The 22,413-nt window shown below is 40.4% G+C and overlaps 1 protein-coding gene across 5 annotated transcripts in view; it reads left to right on the forward strand.

Moving 5' to 3' along the window:
* Positions 1–22,413, forward strand: part of MTMR7 (myotubularin related protein 7) — a 130,082-nt gene that overhangs the window by 40,769 nt on the left and 66,900 nt on the right. For 4 of the 5 annotated variants that reach the window (XM_002709345.5, XM_089325870.1, XM_089325872.1 and 1 more), the window contains exons 2-3: positions 11,501–11,623; positions 13,061–13,223. In XM_002709345.5, the coding sequence (XP_002709391.1) occupies positions 11,501–11,623; positions 13,061–13,223 (286 nt within the window). Of the gene's footprint in view, positions 1–10,319; positions 10,375–11,500; positions 11,624–13,060; positions 13,224–22,413 lie in introns of all 5 variants that reach the window. The other variant, XM_089325871.1, reaches the window with a different exon arrangement.

Genomic DNA, 22,413 nt, shown 5'->3' on the forward strand with positions numbered 1-22,413 from the left:
GACAACATTCCTCCAGCTTGGCTTTCCTGGTGCTGGTGAGCTTGGGCTTGGGGTGGTCACAGTTGTCCTTTGGGTTGAGAGCCCTGGAGAGTTATGCAGCCTTTGGAAAAAATTCAGAGACTGCTCAGCATGGTTGTTACTGAGGCTGGTGCATCCTTTCCTTGGTAAATCACATTAGTGGGTGAGTTTGTCGTTAATGTAGGAGCAGGTGCAGAATTCAGACCCTGGATTCCAATGCCCGTAAAAAGGCTTCTGCTAACCAAGGCTCGAGGATATGCTTGTGTCTTTCCAGAGAATGTGGGACAGCTCATTTGGGTACCAGCCAGAAACATCAAGCCTGCAACTGACAGCAAACCAGAACTAGCTGAACAAGACTGAGAGTCTGCCTTGTTAGCAGATGCACCGCCCTATCATCCTATCCTGAGGAACTGCCCATAGCCAGCCACATCCATTACTGTTTTATACCCACTAGCTCTGGTCAGCCACTCAAACAGCCCACAGCCTATGTGCAGTCATGCCATTCCTGATTACCATTGTTCCTCATTCCTACCCCCATCTGAGCAAGCACTCCTATGGTTTCCCATTTTGAGTGCTGGTTAGTCAATGATGAGTAAGATCCCCCGGGGGACAACCTAAGACATGTACAGCCGTGTACGGAGACCACATGGAAATGGGGTCAACAATGGTATGGCCAAGAATCATGCCTTCCATTGCTCAAAAATAAACGAAATGGGGTAAATGTGATGGAATGAGAAGGCCATGCTAAGATGGCCGCTGGCAACAGAAACTGCCTGGCAACAGGGTGTGATTGGTTAGAACATCGACTGCCCCTTGACCAGATTGGCTGCCTTGGCTATATAAGCTGCTGTAGCAACTGAAATAAACGAGTCTGCAGGCTACTTGCCTCAGGCCTGCTTTCACCTGACTCCCAGGGTTTGTGTGGTGACTCCGCACCTCTTGCTTCCACCACACTCTTCCTCTCAGAAGGAATCAACTTCAACACTGCAGAATGTAATATTGAGTCATTATTGTGTGTATTTTCACAGTTGCTGTTTTGTGTCCTAGGTGGTTTATAAAGTACTACTGAGTCAAAACTGCAGCCTGCTAGAATGAGGGAGTTGTTTAAAGACCCTTTAGGTCCTCTATATTCACAGATGTCAAAATCCAGGGTAGTGAGTCCATTTCCTGCATTCTGCAGTTCAGTTCCAAAACCAGAATCAGACCCCAGGCCTCCTGACTCACAAATACGTTTTTCATGTTGGTAGAATTAGAAAATATCATGATACCAAATTTAGCATGACAAACTATTTATCTAGCTGCTTTTCTTAGATTAAACATAAACTTGTCTTAGCTTTTGGCTGCTGCACACGTTTTGATTTCTCCCTCTTCAACAATCTCTGGATCTCTTCCCCCAAATGATTGACAGTGACCTTATTTATGGGGTAGTGAGGACTTGATCTTTGTCCCAAGGCAAGTTTGTGGCCAGTGCTTCACTTTCTCTGCTGTCTTTTTCAGTAAACAATGACTCTGCCCTGCACTCGGATTCTTGTCCCGCAGAGCAGCTCTGCTTGCTTTTCTGCTGTCTCACATGGTCTGAGCTGATACGGGAACTCAGAATCTTCAGTAGTCAGATATTCGACAGCAGGGTGGACAGTAAAGGCCAATGTTCTTTTAAGATTGAAATGAAGAGGTAGCACCTGGGGAATAGCTGCAGAGAGGCCCTGTCTCAGTGATTTGCAAAGTTTGCCCGACCCCCTGGCAGGCAGCAAGGGAAGGACCCAGGCCTTGGGTGTCCTGTGTCAGACCTGGCAGTATCCTGACCCACTGGTGTTCTGACTGAAGCCTTTCAGTGTTAGCCTAGAGATACTGACAAAATATTTTTTCACCCCTCAGTCTAACCCCAACAGAGAAGGGATGGAAATAATAAGGCCATTAAACTGGGGCACAGTCTTTTCCATTCAGCCTATAACATTCTTGAGAATAGACAAAGACTTTGTCTTACTTGTGCTTTTGATTTTGTTTTCAGAACCTAAGGTGCTACACATAGGCATTTTGTTGGAATTATATGTTTAGCGTTCCCTCTTTTGTTAGGTCTGAGAAACCTGAAAGTCTTCTCATGCTAGCATTTGGGCTCTTGCATCCCATTCCCCAAGCTTTCTGTCTTTGGTTTATCTCAAAGGATATTCTTACAGTGGTTTGTGAAAATAGTTTTACAGTATAATTTTGTCTTAGAATATTCCATTTTCAAATGCTAATTTCATATATAAAATGACTTAAAATAATTAGCTGGTTATCCTAAACAAAATAAATTTGAATAATATAATAGAATGATCTCATAGACATACACAAGTACCCACAGCCATGGTGAATGATGAACTTGAGTTTGAGTCATACAGACCTTAGCTACAAGCTAAGCCTTGCCACCTGTTTCCTGTATGATCTGGGCATATTTGTTAAGTCTTAACTGTGAAATGGGACTTCTGTAAGAACCTAACTTGGGGGTTACTCTGAGGATTAATTGAAGTCAGATACGCAAAGTGATAGCACAATGCATGGCATGGAGTAACGATTAAGATATTTTTATTTTTGTATTGGTTGTTATTTTGGTAATACAACACTTGGATAGGCCTGATCTATGAAGTATTTGAACACCCCCATTTGCTTCCCCCTGGAAGTCTAAAGCTCTCCCCAAAATTCCTGCCAGCTCTCATGGAGTCATGCATTTTCAAGTCACCTCTGGCATTGTCTTCTGAATTAGTTCAGATTGTGTATTCTTTCGCTGTCCTTTTATACCTGTCTATTCCCTGACATAGCTATCGTTGGAATCTGCCTCTTCCTTAATTACACACCCTTGCTCCAAACCAAAGCATTTTGGTTTATAGCTACTATCCTGATGATCTGGGCAAAAGAAGGGTTGATACTGTAATAAAGCAAATGACATCAGGCAGATTTGATTAGATTCATCCCCTCCACTCCTGGTTATCATTTCCTCTGACACTTCAGAAGCTAATAAAGATAAAAACACTTAAAATGTGTAGCTATTCTCTGGGATACGCTGGAAGTTTAAGAATATTCATGCTTATGTTCACATTATGTTTCTAAGAGTACTTTTCTTCTTTCTAAATTTCTGAACTTTTAAAATGTTAAAGAAGTACACATTTCAGTTTTTAAGAACATTGATTTTAAAAGTGGAAGAGAGGCCAGCATTGTGACAAAGCAGGTAAAGCCAAGGCCTACAGTGCTGGCATCCCATATGGGTGCTGGTTCAAGTCCCAGCCGCTCCACTTCTGATTCAGCTCCCTGCTAATGTGCTAGGGAAAGCACTGGAAGATAGCCTAAGTCCTTGAACTCCTGCACCCAAATGGGAGACCTGGATGAAGCTTCTGGCTCCTGGCTTTGGTGAGTGAATCAGAAGATCAAAGATATTCTCTCTCTCTCTCTCTCTCTCTCAGCCTCTGCCTCTGCCTCTGCCTCTACCTGTCCTTCTCTGTAACTCTAACTTTCAAATAAATAAATCTTTAAAAACTAAAGCGGAGGAGAAAGCTTCTGCAGATTGAGGAAATTTTAGCTTCTACAGGATAAACAAATTCTTGCCCAAAGATTCTTATTCATCCCTATTTTCTAATGCTTTAAATGTATTTTCACACAAACCTAATGGTGTGATTTTTCTTTTGTTTCCCATGTGTATCACAAATGAGGATTGCCTTGTTGGTAACATTAACAGGCTGTTTTCTGTAAAATGTCTCGTCTTCTGTACGTGTCTTGTCTTCTGTAAATGTCTTGACATTCCAGTAGTCTCTGAAAAACTCTTAATGTGCTTTGGCCTCTTGCTGCTCTGTCGTGGAGCTCATGTCTCCAGGCTGTTCCTAGTTTGTGCCAGTTACTACCTCATGTGTACAGAGTGTAATCTCTATGTCCTTAGCACCTGTGAGTTCATGCCTTAAGCCTCCCAGTTGTGATTTCAGTGCTCTCAGACCCATTCTTGTTCAGGGCACCTATATCTTCCATGTTCCTGAATCCAATGGGCAATTCATGCTTCTTGCCTTACTTGGTCTCCCAGCAACATTTGACATAGATACTCTATCTTGTAAAACAGTCCCTCTGTTATCCCTGTGAGAGCGGAATAGCCTGGTTTTCCTGCTTATATGGTTGACCATTCCTTCTAGGATGTTTATCTGATTCCTTTCTTCTATGATGACACTTACGTGTGTTGGATTTTCCCATATCCCTTGTTTTCTGGTGCTATAAACTCTCACTAGCTAACATTTTTCAGTCCCATGGCTTCAAATATCACTTATATGCCAAAGACTACATATTTACTGCACTGCAACAAAAAAATCTAAGACATCTATGGTAGTAAAAGGCACTAAGATTTTGTGTCCCAAAAAGAAGGAAAGGCAATTAAATGGCATAATGACTTGTTATCATATTACTCATAAGGTGTATCCCATTTTCAGAAATGTTAAGAATATGAAAAAGGTATATCCAGGAATATGTAAAATATCACAACATATTTTACATACGTTAAATATTATTTTCAAAGCATGTATACTTACTGTGCCTTAAGCAAAGTATTACCAGGAACATGCAAAAGAATTGCAATAGCTGCCTCAAGAAGAAGGTGGTTCCACATCTTATCTCTATAGATACTAAAGAGTTCTTATTATTATTTTTATTTTATATTATATTATATTTTATTTTTAATTTTAATTTATAGTATATATTATATATACATAATAATATAATAACATGTATGTTATTATATTTTTATTTTATATTATGGTTTATTATAGAAAAGTACTTCAAGGGGCTGGCGCTGTGGCATAGCAGGTGAAACCATCACCTGTGGTGCCTGCTTCCCTTATGGGCCACCGCCTGCAATGCAGGCATCCCTAAGGGGTGGCTATTCGAGAACTGGCTGCTCCACTTCCGATCCAGCTCTCTGGTATAGCCTGGGAAAGCAGCGGAAGATGGCCTAAGTCCCTGGGACCCTGCACCCAAAGAGGATACCCAGAAGAAGCTCCTGGCTCCTGGCTTTGGATTGGCCCAGCACCAGCAATAGTGGTCATTTGGGAGGTAAACCAGCAGATAGAAGACCTTTCTCTCTCTCTCTCTCTGCCTCTTTCTCTTTCAAATAAATAAGTAAATCTTTAAAAAGTACTTCAAAAACTTTATGGAAAATGTTTATTATGAAAAAACTTTGCACAGATTTCATTTTTTTGCACAAAAACAAACTTTTCTTTGAATTAGATTTTTCCTTGAACTTTCCATGAAGTTTTCTCATGTATAGATAAGATGGAATTAAGTTAGCTGAACTGGGGCAGGATTTTTTTTTTTTTTTTTTTTGACAGGCAGAGTGGACAGTGAGAGAGAGAGACAGAGAGAAAGGTCTTCCTTTGCCGTTGGTTCACCCTCCAATGGCCGCCGCGGCCAGCGCGCTGTGGCTGGCGCTCCGCGCTGATCCGGTGGCAGGAGCCAGGAGCCAGGTGCTTTTCCTGGTCTCCCATGGGGTGCAGGGCCCAAGCACCTGGGCCATCCTCCACTGCACTCCCTGGCCACAGCAGAGAGCTGGCCTGGAAGAGGGGCAACCAGGACAGAATCCGGCGCCCCAACCGGGACTAGAACCCGGTGTGCCGGCGCCGCTAGGCAGAGGATTAGCCTAGTGAGCCGCGGCTCCGGTGGGGCAGGATTTTTGAATCAGTGGCTCTTCAAGATAATGCTCAAACCTGAGGTTTACTGTTCTGTTTTAGTATAAACCATGAGTGGGCTCAAGAACAGGGCTCTGTCTTCACAGAATGTGTCAAATAATGGCATCCTCATGTTTTTTACTCATTTCTTTGTTTGACAAACACTGCTGGGAAATCATGGAGCTGGTGTTTCTCTCACTGCTTTTTCATCCCTCACCCTCTATATTCAAAATTGCTTCTGATAGCTGTGGGACATGCAAGAGCTACTGCCAAATTTTGAAATGTAATTTTCCTGAGGCAGCATCCAAAGTTAACAAAAAAGCCATGGAAAAATCCCATTAAATATTTCAAGCTATGAATATCTGTTTACCTTATTCTGTTCCACTGAGGTTTTCTAAAAATAACGTAAGTGGGGCAGCTTCCTTCACTTCTATAGGGAAAAGAATTGTATACTAAATGTTTTTGCTTCAAAATGTTATCGTATGTTCAATATGATTACACCAATAAAGTTTTATTTCATTGGTCCTATGTACAGAAGAATTACTTGTATTCCATTTTTAGATGTCATTAATTAATATATTGCTGCTACACTTCAGCTATATTTAGCAAGGTACGTTTTAGTATACAGACGAGTCTTCCCCTCAAAAAAAGTGTTCTAAAAATAAAATATTCTCTTATGTTTCTCCTATCACAACTCTCTTCCATAATACCTTTATTGTAATTTAAAATCAAAAGCTTAAATATCATAATCCAACCATGTGATAATTTTCTATTTTTATATAAAGAGAACCAATTTCATATATTCCTATATTTAGATTTAAGAGAATAATGATATTTCCCACTCTACCCTCCCTCATTTGCACCAAATAAATCCTCATTCCTATCCCCTCTCTTCCTTTTCTTATTTTTCTTTTAACTTTTACAGTGACATACTTTGAATTAATTTTGTAATCAAAAGCTTAACCCTTCACTAAATAAAGAATTCAACAAGTAATAAGTAGAAAAACCACTATTCCTCAAGAGTATAGATAAGGCCATAAAAAAATCTCAAAATGTTAATTCTACTCATATACATTACATTTTTTGTACTCTGTATATTAGTTACCACAAATCAGGGAAAGCATGTGATATTTGGCTTTTTGGACTGGCTTATTTCACTAAGCATGATGTTCTCCATTTGCATCTATTTTGTTGTAAGACAGGATTTCATTCTTTGTTACAGCCTGATAGTATTCCATTATGTGTATGTATGAAATATATATATATATATAAATATATATATCACAGTTTCTTTATATATATTTATAATTTCTTTATCCAGTAGCAGATTATAGACAGCTGGGTTGATTCCATAACTTAGCTATTGTGATGATTCTATAACTTAGCTATTGTGAGTTGAGCTGCTATGAATACGGGAGTACAGATAACTCTTTCATATGTTGACTTCACTTCCTTTGGCTAAGTTCCCAGGAATGGAGGGGCTGGATAATATGGTAGATCAATTTTTGGATTTCTGAGCAATCTATGTATTGTGTTCCATGACTGTACTACTTTGCATTCCCATCAGTAATGTATTAGGGTACCTTTTCCCCCACAAACTTGTGAGCATTTATTGTTTTTGATTTTTGGATGATAGCCATTCTAACTCAGGTGAGGTGAAAGCTCATTGTGGTTTTTACTTGCATTTCTCTGATGGCTAGTGATCCTGGGCATCTTTTCATGTGTCTGTTGGCCACTTGTATTTCATCCTTTGAAAAATGACTGTTCATATCCTTGTTCTATTTCTTAAATGCATTATCGCTTTTCTTGCTTTGAGTTTCTTGAGCCCCTTATATATCCTTGATATTAATCCCTTACCAGATATACAGTTTGCAAATATTTTCTCCCATTCTGTTGGTTGCCTCTTTGTTGAGTGTTTCTTTTGCTGTGTAAAAGCTTCTTTGCTTGATCTAAACCCATGTGTCTATTTTTGCCTTTATTGCCTGTTCTTGTGGGGTCTCTTCCAGGAAATTTTTGCCTATGCCAATGTCTTACAGTTTCCTCGATGTATTCCTCTAATAATTTGATATTTTCGGGTCTTAGCTTTAGATTCTTGATCAATTGTGAGTTGAGTTTTGTATAAGGTATAAGATAGGGATCTTTCATAGTTGTGCATGCAAAGATCCAATTTTCCCAATATTTGTTGGAGAGACTCTCCTTTTTCCAGGAAGCAATTTTAGCGTGTTTGTCAAAGATTGGTTGGTTGTAGATGCCTGGACTAATTTCTAGGGTCTCTAATCTGAGAATTTAGAAACAAGGAAATGGGAAACAAATGATATACCCAATGAAAGTAAGTTAATAATTGAATACATTGCCAAGAAATCTCAGAAATTAATAGATTAGAAAAGAGAAATATTTTAAAGTTGATCAAACCAAAGCCTGTTACTTTGAAAAAGGACCTTTTCCTATCTATCAAAATGGTAAAAACACAGTTCACAATATGAGGGTACTTACCAAAGTTCATGGAAAGCAGAATTAAAAGATAAGTTTACTCGAGTGTAAAAATTTTTGAAATCCATATGTGTGAAGGAGTCTTCAAAAAGTTCATGTAAAATACATACTATGAAAAAAGATAGTCATGAACTTCAATAATTTTGCACCAAAGTAAACTTATTTTTTAGTTCCAAACACTTTTGAAGTTCCTTCTATTAGGAATGAGAGAAGAAATAGAGAGGCAGGTTTACCCATAGGTAGTGATTAGAAGATTGTAAGAATTAGAAAATCTGCAATAGGAAAATAAGTAGTAAAGAGACATCAAAGTGAGATATAGTGAAAAAAAAATAAAATATTGAATAGATTTGTAATCATGTAAGAATTTGAAAGCATTAGTCCTATATGAGAATTATTCCTATATAAAATGTGCCAATATTTGTTTCTAATGATTTTTACTTTGAAAGCTTCCTAATTAATTGAAGCAATTATAGCTTGGTTAAGTCACCAGATTAATTCACAGGAATGGGTGTTCTACATTGTTAGCCATCAGGTAAATGCAAATCAAAACTACTTGACACCACCTCACACTCAACTAGGATGACTATAATGAGAGTTTAACAAATGTTAGTAGGGATGTGAAGAAACTGGAACCATCATATATTGATGGTGGAATATAAAATGGTATCACTCTTTGGAAAACAGTCTGGGGATTCCTCAAAATGTTAAACAAAGACTTTCCATTTGACCCAGCAATTCCATTCCTAGGTATCTACTCAAGAGAAATGAAGTCCTATATCTACACAAAAACTTGCCCACAATATTGCCAGTGGCAGTATTCAAAATAACCAAGGGTCAGTGCCGTGGTTAACTTTGTTAATCCGCCGCCTGCAGCGCCAGCATCCCATATGGGTGCCAGGTTCTAGTCCTGGTTGCTCCTCTTCCAGTCCAGCTCTCTGCTGTGGCCTGGGAGGATAGTAGAGGATGGCCTAAGTGCTTGGGCTCCTGCACCTGCATGGGAGACCAGGAAGAAGCACCTGGCTCCTGGCTTCGGATCGGCACAGTGCCGGCTGTGGCAGGCATTTGGGGAGTGAACCAGTGGAAGGAAGACCTTTCTCTCTGTCTCTCTCTCTCACTGACTGTATCTCTACCTGTCAAATAAAAAAAAAAATAACCAAAAAGTGGAAACAACTATAATGTCCATTAGTTGATGAATGAATACATAAAATATGGTATATACATGTAAAGTATTATTACTGGATAATACAAAGAAATGAAGTGCTGATACATTCTACAAATACATTAACTTGGATTGAAACTGATTGAAAATGTAATAGTAAGTGATAGAAACCATTCACATAGTACAACATATTGTGTGATGTCATTTATACAGAATGTTGAGAATAGACAAATCCGTTGAAATGGAAAGCAGATTCATGGTTTTCTAGGGCTGGGTTGGTCATGGGAAAATGAGAGATGGCTGGCAGTTGGTACAGGGTGTATTTTTGGAGTGATAAAAATGTTTTTAAGATTATGGATAAAATAACCATGGGTATATCAAAACTCATTGAATACTACACTTTAAATGGGTGAATTGTGTGATATACAGCTAAATAAAGCTGTATTAAAAAAACAGAAAACATGTAGGGATGACTGCTATCATAGCGTTTTTGTTTTACTGTGAAGTTTCTGGTTAATGCCATTAAATAAAGAAAAAAGACACAGTAATACTAGAAAGGAATCAACTGATTATTACATAAAATAATTCCTATCTACTCAGAACATTCCAGAGACTTTATTGAAAAAAAAACTAAAGTTTGGTGAAGAGGCATTTATAGAGCAAACATACAAAAATAGGCCACAGGCTACTATCATTACTGTATTAACAGGTTTTATAAATGCCTAAGAAATGATTATCACCGTATAAAGAAATAAATAAAGGACATGAAGACAAGAGAAGCACCATGATAGACAACCATGTGAAAGAATATAACATTCCTACTTTAAGAAACTTTAAGCTGTTTAATGAGGGACGTGGTTGTTGAATGAACAGACCTTTAACATACATGGACAGTCCCAAGGTCTCAGGGATTTTGCAACATGCCAGAATAAACTGCTTGACTAAAAAATAGAGATAATCTCTGTTTTTATTTACCTCTGTAGATCTCTGGGAATCAGGAAGAAGTGGGATGGGATCCTCGGGAGCTATTTCTAGAAGGTTGGTTTGGCTCTGAGGAGTTGAGAGAATGCAGTGTCTTGAGTGCGGCTTGTTCTCAGTATCCTGAGAAATGTTACCAGATCTGCTACTCCCCAGGGAGTAGATGAGAATTCAAGGCTCTCAAACGACATAGGACCACAGCTTCTGTATTAGACTGAAGAATGGATCAAATACAATGCATGGTCCCTAAGCTGTCTCACAGAAGCAAATAACCATGTTGCCTTGAAGGGTAAGAGTTGAGCCAGTATTTCCTTTTGGAGGGTTGGTCCCTGGCAGGAGCAGGATTTCTGTGCCCCAGGTCCCTACAGGAGTATTCACCTGGTGGTTATGGTGGTTGTGTCCTGTTAGGTGCTGCAGCTTTCCCTGGCCTGTCAAGACTGTCCTGTCACTTTCATTACAGCTCATATTAGGATGACCCCGGTGCACATACCCTTGAAGTTGCTCTGCATAGAGGGGGTGAATTCTTGATAAAAATGGTCTCCAAGAACCTCTTCTAACAGTTCAAATTTTAGCTTAGTGGTGAGAATTTCATTCATTAGAAAGGTGTCGTGAATGAATGTGAGCATCATATCGCTTCTCAGCCTTTTGACTAAGATCAAGTGTAGTATAAATGAATGTGAGTATCTTAAATTCGGTGGACTTTCTTGTTACACATTTCTCTGATACATTTTTTCCTTCCATATATGTATTTGTATTTCCTTCTGGTCTCTATGGAAGCAGTGTTGAGACCATTTCTACAACTTAGAAAATGCATAGGAAAACATTATCTTCTTTTTCAAAGTATGTAGACTCAGAATTTTAATGCAAACATTTTCTGCCTGAATTAGAAATATATGTAATTATAGTGAAAGTTACTGACTTACGTAAAACACAGAGAAGCTATTCTTAAAAAGTTCCACAAATCTGTTGTGATACATTCAAAGTCATATTTTAATAACTGATACAATTTTTATCTTGATAAAGAGAATCATTCTGAGATCCAACTAAGGGGCATGCTTTGTTTTATGTTATTGGAGGAACTCTCAAAATTCTGTTTTGGAGTAAGAGATTACCTGCTTAGCATTTGTTTTTGTGACTAGTTCATATGCTTTACGATTAACTCTTTCCATCAAACTGATTTCCCTAGGTTGAAAATGTCCGCTTGGCAGATCGAGTAACTTCTAAAAAAGCAGTCGTGGGTACTTTGTATTTGACGGCTACTCATGTCATATTTGTAGAAAATGGACCTGACACAAGAAAAGAAACATGGGTATGCATTTCTGGTTTTTTGCTTTCCATGTTTTCCACTGTTTGAAGTGAAAAGTTTTGACCCTCCATTTTTGTGTTTGTCCACAGGATGAGGTATGTGGGCTGCAGGTATTTGTATATTAAGAGGACTATTTCTGGAATGTGCGCCTTGCCTGATTCTGTAGTCTTAGCTGCTTATCTATTCATTCCTTATAAGCATTGATTATTTGAACATCATGAAAGACCTCAAAATAAGAGAATACAAGTGCCTCATGTCACAGCTATGAAGGAGAGATTTAATAATTTCTGTATGCTGTATACATATTTGCAATATTTGATGCTATAATTTATTCATTTTATTATGTCATTTCTACTTATATGATTATTATAAAAAAGAAAAGCTAGAGAAGAGTGTGTCATCAGTTATTTTTGCTACTTAATAATGAAATGAGATATTTCTTTATAAAGGAACCCAACCATGGTGTTATGATCAGAACCAGAACCCCTGAACTGTAGATTTCCCTCTCTCCTTATTTGATGGCCAGCATTACCTTTTTGGCAGAAGGTGGCTGACGCCACTTATTAGCCAGGAGCTTAAAGAATGAATTGCCGCCCTTGGGAGCTGAGCAGAGAACCCTCTGAAACCCAGATAGACTACGATTGCCTCTCAGAGACATCTGTTCCTTAGAGAGGAGCATGGTTGGGGGTGGGGAGTTGTTGATCAAAGGATATGGAGTTCTAGATATGAATATCTAATGCACAGAAGGCAACTATAAACTGTAGTCAATAACAATGTATATTTCAAAATAATTTAGATGGGACCTTTGAATGTCTCATTATAAAAAAATGGTAGGAAAGCAAGGTGATTTATCAGTTAGTTTGATGCAATCAATAGTGTACATACAGCAAAACATCATGTTGTAGCCTCTAAAGTCAGCTAAAAATGACATAAGTAAAAAATTAAATAAGCTTCTTATGTGACTGCTTGACCACCAACAGCTTAGAAAACAAAAATCCCAAGTTTCTATTGACCTTGAACATTCCATGTGGAATTAAGGAGCATGGTGGTCCCTCCCAGTGGCGGCATCTCTAATTTTTTTTAATTACAGATGTGTATTTTACTAACTCTGGATGACATTATTTAATTTGAGCTATTAAATTTAGCATTCAACATTTGACTACTAAAATATTCTCCTACCAGTGAAAATTTTTGTGACAAACAATTTGCTTCAAAGAAATTATCCTGGATATCAAAGATTGGTACTGAAAAATAAAATAAATTTAGGCAGTTACTCCTTACTGGAAATATCTCAGTTCTTGTCATTTGAGTACAGATGTTGAACCAGCTGGAGGTTGGGGAGTTTTCCTGCCTGTGTGTGTGGCCCAGACACCTGTGTCAATCCTTGTCATGTCTGTGAGTTATTCATACTTAGCTTATTTAAATTAACTTTGATTCTAGATTCTTCACAGTCAGATTTCCACCATTGAAAAACAGGCAACGACTGCTACTGGATGTCCCCTGCTTATCCGCTGTAAGAACTTTCAGATCCTACAGCTCATCATACCACAGGAGAGAGATTGCCATGATGTGTATATCTCTCTGATACGACTCGCAAGGCCAGGTATGGCAGAGACACTTGACACTTAACATGGGCCCGCAAATCCTATTCTAGAATGTGTATAGTGCTTGCAAATGATAGTGGTTTAGGAATTGTGTCATCTAGGCTTCAGCTGAAGCCCAGAAGTCTGAATGATCCCCGGATCTAGTCTCCTGTCTTTTAGGGTCTCCACTCTGTCACTTGCTAGGTGGTCCTCTTTCATGAATCTTAATGTCACTTTTATGTCAGTGGAGGTTATGGTATAGTTTGCTTTCAGGAAATCACCTTAAAATCTGTGGTAACTGAGTGACCTTGATGGAGGCCTCAGACAGAACTGAAAAAATTGTTTTGTGTGAGGAATATTGTTATCAAACAGTTCTAGTGTGGTTCTCCCCTCTTCGTCCATATGAGGTTTGGTCTTCATTGCTTTGTATATTTTCCAAGGATAGTATAGTTAGGCTGTTGTTCATGTCAGTGATTCTTTGGGGTATAGATAGATAGATTCTCCTAAACCTAGCCACCTTAACATTTGTGGGAAGAATTTCTGGATTTGAAAAATAAGCCCTCTCGGTTACTGTCTTGTTCTAGCCCTCGTACTGAGGGTCTTCAATTTATAGCCTACCATTTGCTTCCCCAGAAGTATTTTTTTATCTCTTTATGTGGCTTGTGTGAGTTTTGGTATAGTTGCTTAAAGAAAATATACTTCCAAGTTTCTTAGTAGAATGCAGTAGTAAGAGATCATTTATAGAAAAGTTAAGTGCTTGCTTATATTTATTTTGCCAAATGCTTTTAGACTTAAGAAGATAAAGATTTTTTAAATTTTTATTTATTTACTTTTTCTTTTTAATTGGGAGTCAGAAACAGAGACAAACAGACACACACAAATACACACACACACACAGGGAGGGAGGAAGGGAGGAAGAGAATCAGTCTTCTGTCTGCTGGTTCACTCTCCAAGTGCAGCAACAGCTGGGGCTGTGCAGGCCAAAGCCAGGAGCTGGGAACTCAGTACAGGTGTCCCATATGAGTGGTATTGACAAGTACTTGGACCATTACTTTCTGCCTCCCGAGGTTTGCATTACCAGGATGCTAGAATTGGGAGCAGAGCCAAGACTCAAAACCTGTTACTCTGATGTGCAATGCAGTCATTGCAAGCAACATCTTAACTTCTGCCCCAGATACTGCCCCAGGCACAAGAAGTTTAATGACATACTTCCCCAAGCATTCAGTTGAGTCCTGAGTTTTTTTATGGTATGACCATGTCATTTGTATATGGCCAAGAGCCATAGTTATTTCATGGAAATGAAGCCAGGGAGCTGTCAAAATCTGATAATTTGGGCTTGACTTTGTTCCCCTTTAAAGGCAGCTGGTTGAGGTTTTTTCATGCAAGATTGTTGAAAAGGACTGCAGGGTAAGCCAGAAAGCTGTTGAACTCTTTGGAGGGTGCACTATAATTGGAATAGAAGTTCTGGGAAGATGTACGTTGGGTTGCACACAGCGGAGATTGTGAGAACTGTGTGCAAGCGGTTTCTGTGTCACTGATTAATGGATGTACTGGGTAATAAATGTGCTCTTACCGGATTAATGGGATTTAGGAATAGCCCAGAGAACTGGGAAAGGCCAGAGCAGCTTGAAGAATCGGTCACAAAGGCAGTGAGGGCCCTGGCCTGAAACAGCAAGCTCCAAGACTCCCATACAAGGAACCTCAGGGAGGAAAACTGCTGGATTCCCCTGCTTTTAAATACATAGACATTCTCTTAAAAGATGACGTTTGGGGAGTTACGAGATGTAGTCAGAGACCTGACTGTCTATTTTTCAAAAAAAAAGGAAATCATAGTAATTGATTAAATAAATTAAAGCCAGCATTGGAGAGGATTTAAAAGGACTAATCCATATTTTTGAAATATTGGCATTAGGAATAGCAGCTATGGGGCTGGAGTTGTGGTGTAGTAGGTTAAGCCTCAGCCTACAGTGCTGGCATACCGTATGGGTGCAGGATCATGTCCTGGCTGCTCCTCTTCCAATCCAACTTATGGCCTCGGATAGCAGTAGAAGATGGCCCAAATGCTTGGGCCCTTGCACCCATGTGGGAGACTTGGAGGAAGCGCCTGGTTCCTGTCTCCGGTCTGACCCAGCCCTGGCCGTTGTGGCCGCTTGAGGAGTGAACCAGCAGATGGAAGACCTCTCTCCTCTCTCTCTATAACTCTGCCACTCAAATAAATAAATCCTAAAAAAAAAAAAAGAAAGAAAGAAAGAAATGCCAGCAACATGAGAAGTAATGCTTTAATAAGTGTGGGAAGATGAAATACAATTTAGGCAGTTTCACACCTTAATGTTGAAGGGATTTGAATCTGGATGGAGACTGGGAATGGTGGAATCTGACATGAGACAGTGGCTCTCAACTGGGGTTAGGGGTGGTTTATTAGGATCATCTATGGATGGTGTGCATAATACACATTCGCCCTTTTCCAGATGTATCAGGATAGGGGTGTGTGTGTGTGTGTATGTGAGAGAGAGACAATGAATGAATGAATGAATGAATATGAATAGCCAGTGGGAAAGCATACTTTGAATTCTAGACTTATTTGGAATTCTAGGGGCATGGTATAGCTCTCTGGTTACTCAAGAACCACACATTTTCAGCTCCCCTTAAGGACACAGCTTACTGCAAGGTTCTATGGAGGACAAACATTTGTTTTAAAAATTAGAAATACTTGGAAGTTAATTTAATTCAAGGCCTATGTGGGAGATATTTTCAGAATCCTCAGTATGCTTTCTACTGAATGTACGATGTAGGTGAATATCTGGAGAGATTTTATTGGTTTGCCTTTTGTATGAACAAAAGTTGGGAAGAATTTGATTGTGGACACCAATAGGTCCCAGTGAAAAAATAATAATGTGAACAAAGTCAACAAGCTCTTTAATTCCTAGTGAAGAAATAACTTTAGTTAAAAAGAAAGATTGAGGCCCAAATGAGAAAATAAGTTAAATCCACAGATCCAGTGTACAAATAAGGGCATAAATTTTTTTGATTAAAAGACCCCTGCAAGTTTCTACTTTTCCCCTGTTCTCTCTTCTCCATCTAATTTGTCTCTTGCTGTCTATTTTGCTATGTTATCTTTCCTTCTTTAGTATTTGTGGGTCTTTTAAAATCTAAATAATTTATTTTGTTTATTTTCACTTTTTTACTAAACTACAATTTTTTCAGTTAATTCTAGAGTCTAGTTTTTCTGCACACTTAAATTTTTAACTGGTACATAAAAATTGCCCATATTTATGGGGGACCAGGTGATATTTCAATACATGTATACATCATAGAGAGTTCTACTCATGATAAACATATCTATCTCTTTAAATGTTGGTTATTTCTTTATGGTGAGAACATTGAGTATTCTTTCTTCTAAGCCCTTTTTTTCCTTCCAAGAAAAATATGGAATACATTATCATTATCTGTAGTCAACCTACTGTGCAGAACCCCCGGAACTTCTTCTCTAAATGTAACTTACTGTTCAGTAATTTTTCCTCATCCCTTCCTCTCCTCTCCTTTCCCCAGAGTGTGCTAACCACTGTTATTGTCTCAACTTCTACAAGATTAAAATTTTTAGATTGCACATATGAGATCATGTGTATTTATCTTTTCTTCTGCATATTTATTATGATTTTTTAAAATCTCTTGATGGGGTAGTCTCATTTGCTTAAGTTGAATTTAATGAGTTGGTGTTTAATAAATTTTTAGTGATACTTTCTTTGTTATTGATGGTGCTAATCTAATCTTATGCCCATTTCTTTTTTAAAAAGGTTGATTTATTTATTTGAAATGAAGAGTTACAGAGAGGCAGAGAGAGGCAGAGGGAGGGAGGGAGGGAGGGAGGGAGGGAGAGAGAGAGAGAGAGAGAGATGTCTTCCATCCACTGGTTCATTCCCCAAATGATCACAACAGCCGGAGCTGCGCCGATCTGAAGCCAGGAGCCAGGAACTTCTTCTATCTTTCACATCAGTACAGGGGCCCAAGGACTTGGGCCATCCTCTACTGCTTTCCCAGGCCATAGCAGAGAGCTGGATCAGAAGTGGAGCAACCAGGACTTGAACTGGTGCCCATATGGGATGTTGGCACCGCAGATGGCATCCTTACCTGATATGCCACAGCACTGGCCCCACGTATACCCTTTTCCACCATGTCGGTTTCAATACTCTTTATTTTTAATTCAAATCCTTGTTTAAAATAGCAAAATTGAGTCACCCTCATTATTTTCATTTTAAATTATCCAGAATCCAGTAATGCCTGAGTTGTCCTCTCACTCCTCACTAAATGGTTTTAGAACTACATTTATTTTGAGTTGCCTGAATCGAGCAGAATGCTGGAAGAGTTTAACTTTCAGTAGTTACTTTGATTTCTGAGTACTTCTGAGGACAGCTAGTGACTTCCCTACTCTTACCCACTCCTCACATCTTCCTCATGCTGATTCATGTTTGTTCTTTTCATTTTAAAAGTACTTTTGATTTTAATATAAAATGTATTAGGAACTTAGACAACACCATGCAAAGAAAGCAAATGATACACTTTAAGAAATAAGGAAGAGACCTGAATAGACCTTTCTGAAAAGACGACGTATGGTGGGCCTTCATTGTGGTGTAGCAGGTAAAGCCTCCACCTACGATGCCGGCATCCCACTTAATCACCTGTTCGAGACCTGGCTGTTCCACTTTCAGTCCGACTCCCTGCTGTTGCACCTGTGAAAGCAGTGGAAGATGTCCCAAGTGCTGCACCCAAGTGGGGGACATGGAAGAAGCTCTTGGCTCCTGGCTTTGGCCTGGCCCAGGCCTAGCCGTTGCAACCATGTGGGAAGTGAACCATGGAAGGAAGATAACTCCACCCTACCCCGTCTCCCTGTCTCTCCTCTTCTCTCTGTAACTCTGCCTTTCAAATAAATAAAAAATAAAAACAAAAAAAGAAGACATAAGAATGGCTCATGGATTCATGAAGCAGTGTTCAACATTACTATCATTAGGGAAATGCAAATTAAAGCCATAATGAGCAATCACTTCCTATTCATTAAAATGGCTAGTATTAAAAAGACAAAAGATACCAAGAGTTGGTGAGGATGTGGAGAAAAGAAAACCGCTGTACATGGTTGGTGAAAATGTAAATTATTAGAACCATTATAGAAAACTCAAAATTATATTACCATATGATCCAGTTATCCCCATTCTGGGTATTTACTCAAAATATTTGAAATCAGCCTGTCAAAGAGATATCTGCACTTGTATGTCTGTTAAAGCTCTAGTCATAATGGCCAGGATATCGATCTGTGGATAAAAATGTGGTATAGATATGTTGGAATACCACTTGGTCTTAAAAAACTGAAGAAATTCTGTCATTTGTGACAGTATGGATAGAATTGGAGAACACCAGCGTTGTGGCATAGCAGGTCAAGTCACAGTCTGTGATGCTGGCACACTTATGGGTGCTGGTTTGAAGCCCAGCTGTTCCACTACCTGTCCAGCTCCCTGTTAATGGCCTGGGAAAGCAGTGATAGATTGCCCAAGTCCTTAGGCCCCTGCTACCCACATGGGAGAACCAAATGGAGTCCCAGGCTCCTGGCTGTTGTGGCCGTTTTGGGAGTGAACCAATGGACCGAATATCTCTCTGTCTCTCTCTTTCTGTAACTCTCCCTTTCAAATAAATGAATAAAATTTGAAAGGCGGAGTTACACAGAGAGAGAAGGAGAGGCAGAGAGAGAGAGAGGTATTCTATCTGCTGGTTCACTCTCTAATTGGCCGCAATGGTTGGAACTGTGCCTATCCGAAGCCAGGAGCCTCTTCTGGGTCTTGCACGCAGTTGCAGGGGCCCAAGGATTTGGGCCATCTTCCAATGCTTTTTCAGGCCATAGCAGAGAGCTGAATCGAAAGTGGAGCAGCTGGGACTCAAACCGGCACCCATATGGGATGCCAGCACTGGAGGCAGTGGCCTTACCTGCTTCGCTACAGTGCTGGCCCCTAAATAAATAAATCTTAAAAAAAAAAAAAAAACTGGAGAACGTTATGCTGCATAAGTGACATAAGCCTAACACAGACAAGGATCACATGTTCTCACTTATATGTAGAATCTACAATTGAACTCATAGAAACAGAGAGAAGAATGGTTACCAGAGACTGGGCGTTGGGGGAGACTGAGGTGATGAGGGTCAAAGGATACAAACTTTCAGTTAGTAGGAATACAATTAATAATTCTCTTTAGATCTGTTGCACAGCATGGTGAATGTAGCTAATAATTGAATGTTATACATTTTGGTATCAGAGAGTGAATTTCAAATATTCTCATCACTAAAGTTAAATACTTGAAGTGATACATCTGTTAATTAGCATGGCTTAAGCATTGCACACATTAAAAAGTCATAACTCAATTTATACCCCATCAGTATATACAACTATAATTTATTAATATATATAGGTTTTTTTAAAAGTCTGCAAGCAAATTTTTCTGGTCTTGATTTATTTTTATTTTTAACTCTTTGTTGATTGCTAAAAATTCTTTGTAAAGTACAAAAGTTGGGAGTTAAACAGAAGATTAGGAGATGGGGAATATTCTGTAAAACGTGCTTATGCTAATGGTGTTTTCTTATTTCTGAGTAAACAGCCCCCAGGCTGCTTCTGGACTAACCTGTGGGTCATAAACTTGCCTAGATTAACAAAACTGACTTTTGTTGACAGAAATGGGTTTTCCTGCTTATATATAGAATTTTACTGAAGTTGGGCATGAGGATGGGGTAATGACCCTTTTCTTTAAAAATACTGGAAAGGGGTTGACGCCGTGGCTCACTTGGCTAATCCTCCACCTGTGGCGCCGGCACCCCAGGTTCTAGTCCCAGTTGAGGCGCCGGATTCTGTCACAGTTGTTCCTCTTCCAGTCCAGCTCTCCGCTGTGGCCCGGGAAGGCAGTGGAGGATGGCCCAGGTGCTTGGGCCCTGCACCTGCATGGGAGACCAGGAGGAAGCACCCGGCTCCTGGCTTCTAATGTCTCTCCACTCAAGAGACATTTTATTAATGGATTTTTATTTTTCTAAAGATTTATTTATTTATTTGAGAGGCAAAGTTAGAGGAAGGAAGAGAGGGAGGGAGGGGGAGGGAAAGAGGTCTTCCATCCACTGGTTCACTCCTCAAATGGCCACAGTGACTAGGGCTGGGCCAATACAAAACCAGGAGCCAGGACCTTCCTCCAGGTCTCCCATGTGGGTGCAGGGGTCCAAGCACTTGGGCCATCTTCTACTACTTTCCTAGACCATTATTAGGAAGCTGGATGGAAAGTGGATCAGCTGGGACTCAAACCAGCACCCATATGGGATGCCTGCACCACAAGTGGAAATTTAACCTACTATACCACAATGCCATTCCCTCTTTTTTTTAAAAAAAAAAAAAAAAGATTTATTTTATTTATTTGAAAGACAGAGTTAAACAGAGAGAGGAGAAGCAGAGAGAGAGAGAGGTCTTCCATCCGCTGGTTCACCCCCAAATTGGCCGCAACAGCCAGAGCTGCGTGGATACGAAGCCAGGAGCTTCTTCTGCGTCTCCCATGCGGGTTCAGGGGCCCAAGGACCTGGGCCATCTTCTACTGCTTTCCCAGGCCATAGCAGAGAGCTGGATCGGAAGAGAAGCAGCCGGGACTAGAACCAGCGCCCATATGGGATGCCGGCGATTCAGGCCAGGGTGTTAACCCGCTGTGCCCCAGTGCTGGCCCCACCATCCCCTCTTAATGAATTTTTAAAAAATTTCTATCTATTTGAAAGATGGAGTGGAGGGAGGTAGGTAAAGAAGGAAGTAGAAAAGAGAAAGAGAGATTGAAAAATGTTCCATCCACTGGTTGACTCCCTAAATGCCCACAATAGCTGAAACTGGGCCAGGCCAAAGCCAGGATTTAGGTGCTCCATCTGGGTCTTTCATGTGAGTGATAAGACTCAAGTATTTGAGCTATCATTCGCTGTCCCCTGTTGCATTAGCAGGAAGCAGGAGTAAAAGCAGAGAAACTGGGATTTCAACTGGTTCTTTTTGTTGTTGTTGTTATTTATTTATTTATTTTGACAGGCAGAGTCCTTTTCCGTTGGTTCACCCCCCAAATGGCCACTACGGTAGGTGCGCTGCGGCCAGCGCGCTGCGCCGATCTGAAGCCAGGAACCAGGTGCTTCCTCCTGGTCTCCCATGCAGGTGCAGGGCCAAGCACCTGGGCCATCCTCCACTGCCTTCCCGGGCCATAGTGGAGAGGTGGACTGGAAGAGGAGCAACCGGGACAGAATCTGGCGCCCCAACTGGGACTAGAACCTGGGGTGCCGGCGCCGCAGGTGGAGGATTAGCCTAATGAGCCGCGGTGCCGGCCCTTCTACTGGTTCTTTCATATGGGTTGTAGATATCTCAAGTAGCAGCCTAACCCCAAATGTATTTTTTTAAAGATTTTATTTTATTTTATTTGAAAGACAGAATTACATAGAGAAGTAGAGACAGAAAGAGAGTGAGGTCTTCCATCCGCTGGTTCACTCCCCAGATGGCCGCAAAGGCCAGAGCTGCGCCGATCCGAAGCCAGGAGCCAGGAGCTTCTTCTGGGTCTCCCACATGGGAGCAGGGGCCCAAGGACTTGGGCCATCTTCCACTGCTTTCCCAGGCCATAGCAGAGAGCTGGATCGGAAGAAGAGCAGCCGGCACTAGAACTGGTGCCCATATGGGATGCTGGCACTTCAGGCCAGGGCTTTAACCCACTGCGCCACAGTGCCACCCCCCCCCCAAAGTATTTTTATGAGGATCTATTTATTTGAAAGTCAGAGTTACACAGAGAGAAGGAGAGGCAGAGAGAAAGAGAGAGGTCTTCCATCCTCTGATTCACTCCCCAATTGGCTGCAGCGGCTGGAGCTGTGCCTATCCAAAGCCAGGAGCCAAGAGCTTCTTCCGGGTCTCTCACGTGGGTACAGGGGCCTAAGGACTTGGGCAATCTTCCACTGCTTTCCCATGCCATAGCAGAGAGCTGGATCGAATGTGAAGAAGCTGGGACTCGAACCGGTGCCCATATGGGATGCCGACACTGCAGGCAGTGCCTTCACCTGCTATGCCATGGCACCTGCCCAGATGTATTTTTAAAGCTGTTCTTGCTTTAGTTTATATGTGTTTCCTTTACCTCTTCCCAATGGAAACAGGCACCAGTTCTCACTCAGAAAACTCAGGAGTCATAGAG

This window comes from Oryctolagus cuniculus, chromosome 2 (genome assembly GCF_051225735.1).
Source record: "Oryctolagus cuniculus isolate XC-2025 breed Fujian yellow rabbit chromosome 2, ASM5122573v1, whole genome shotgun sequence".
In the NCBI taxonomy this organism is placed as follows: domain Eukaryota; kingdom Metazoa; phylum Chordata; class Mammalia; order Lagomorpha; family Leporidae; genus Oryctolagus; species Oryctolagus cuniculus.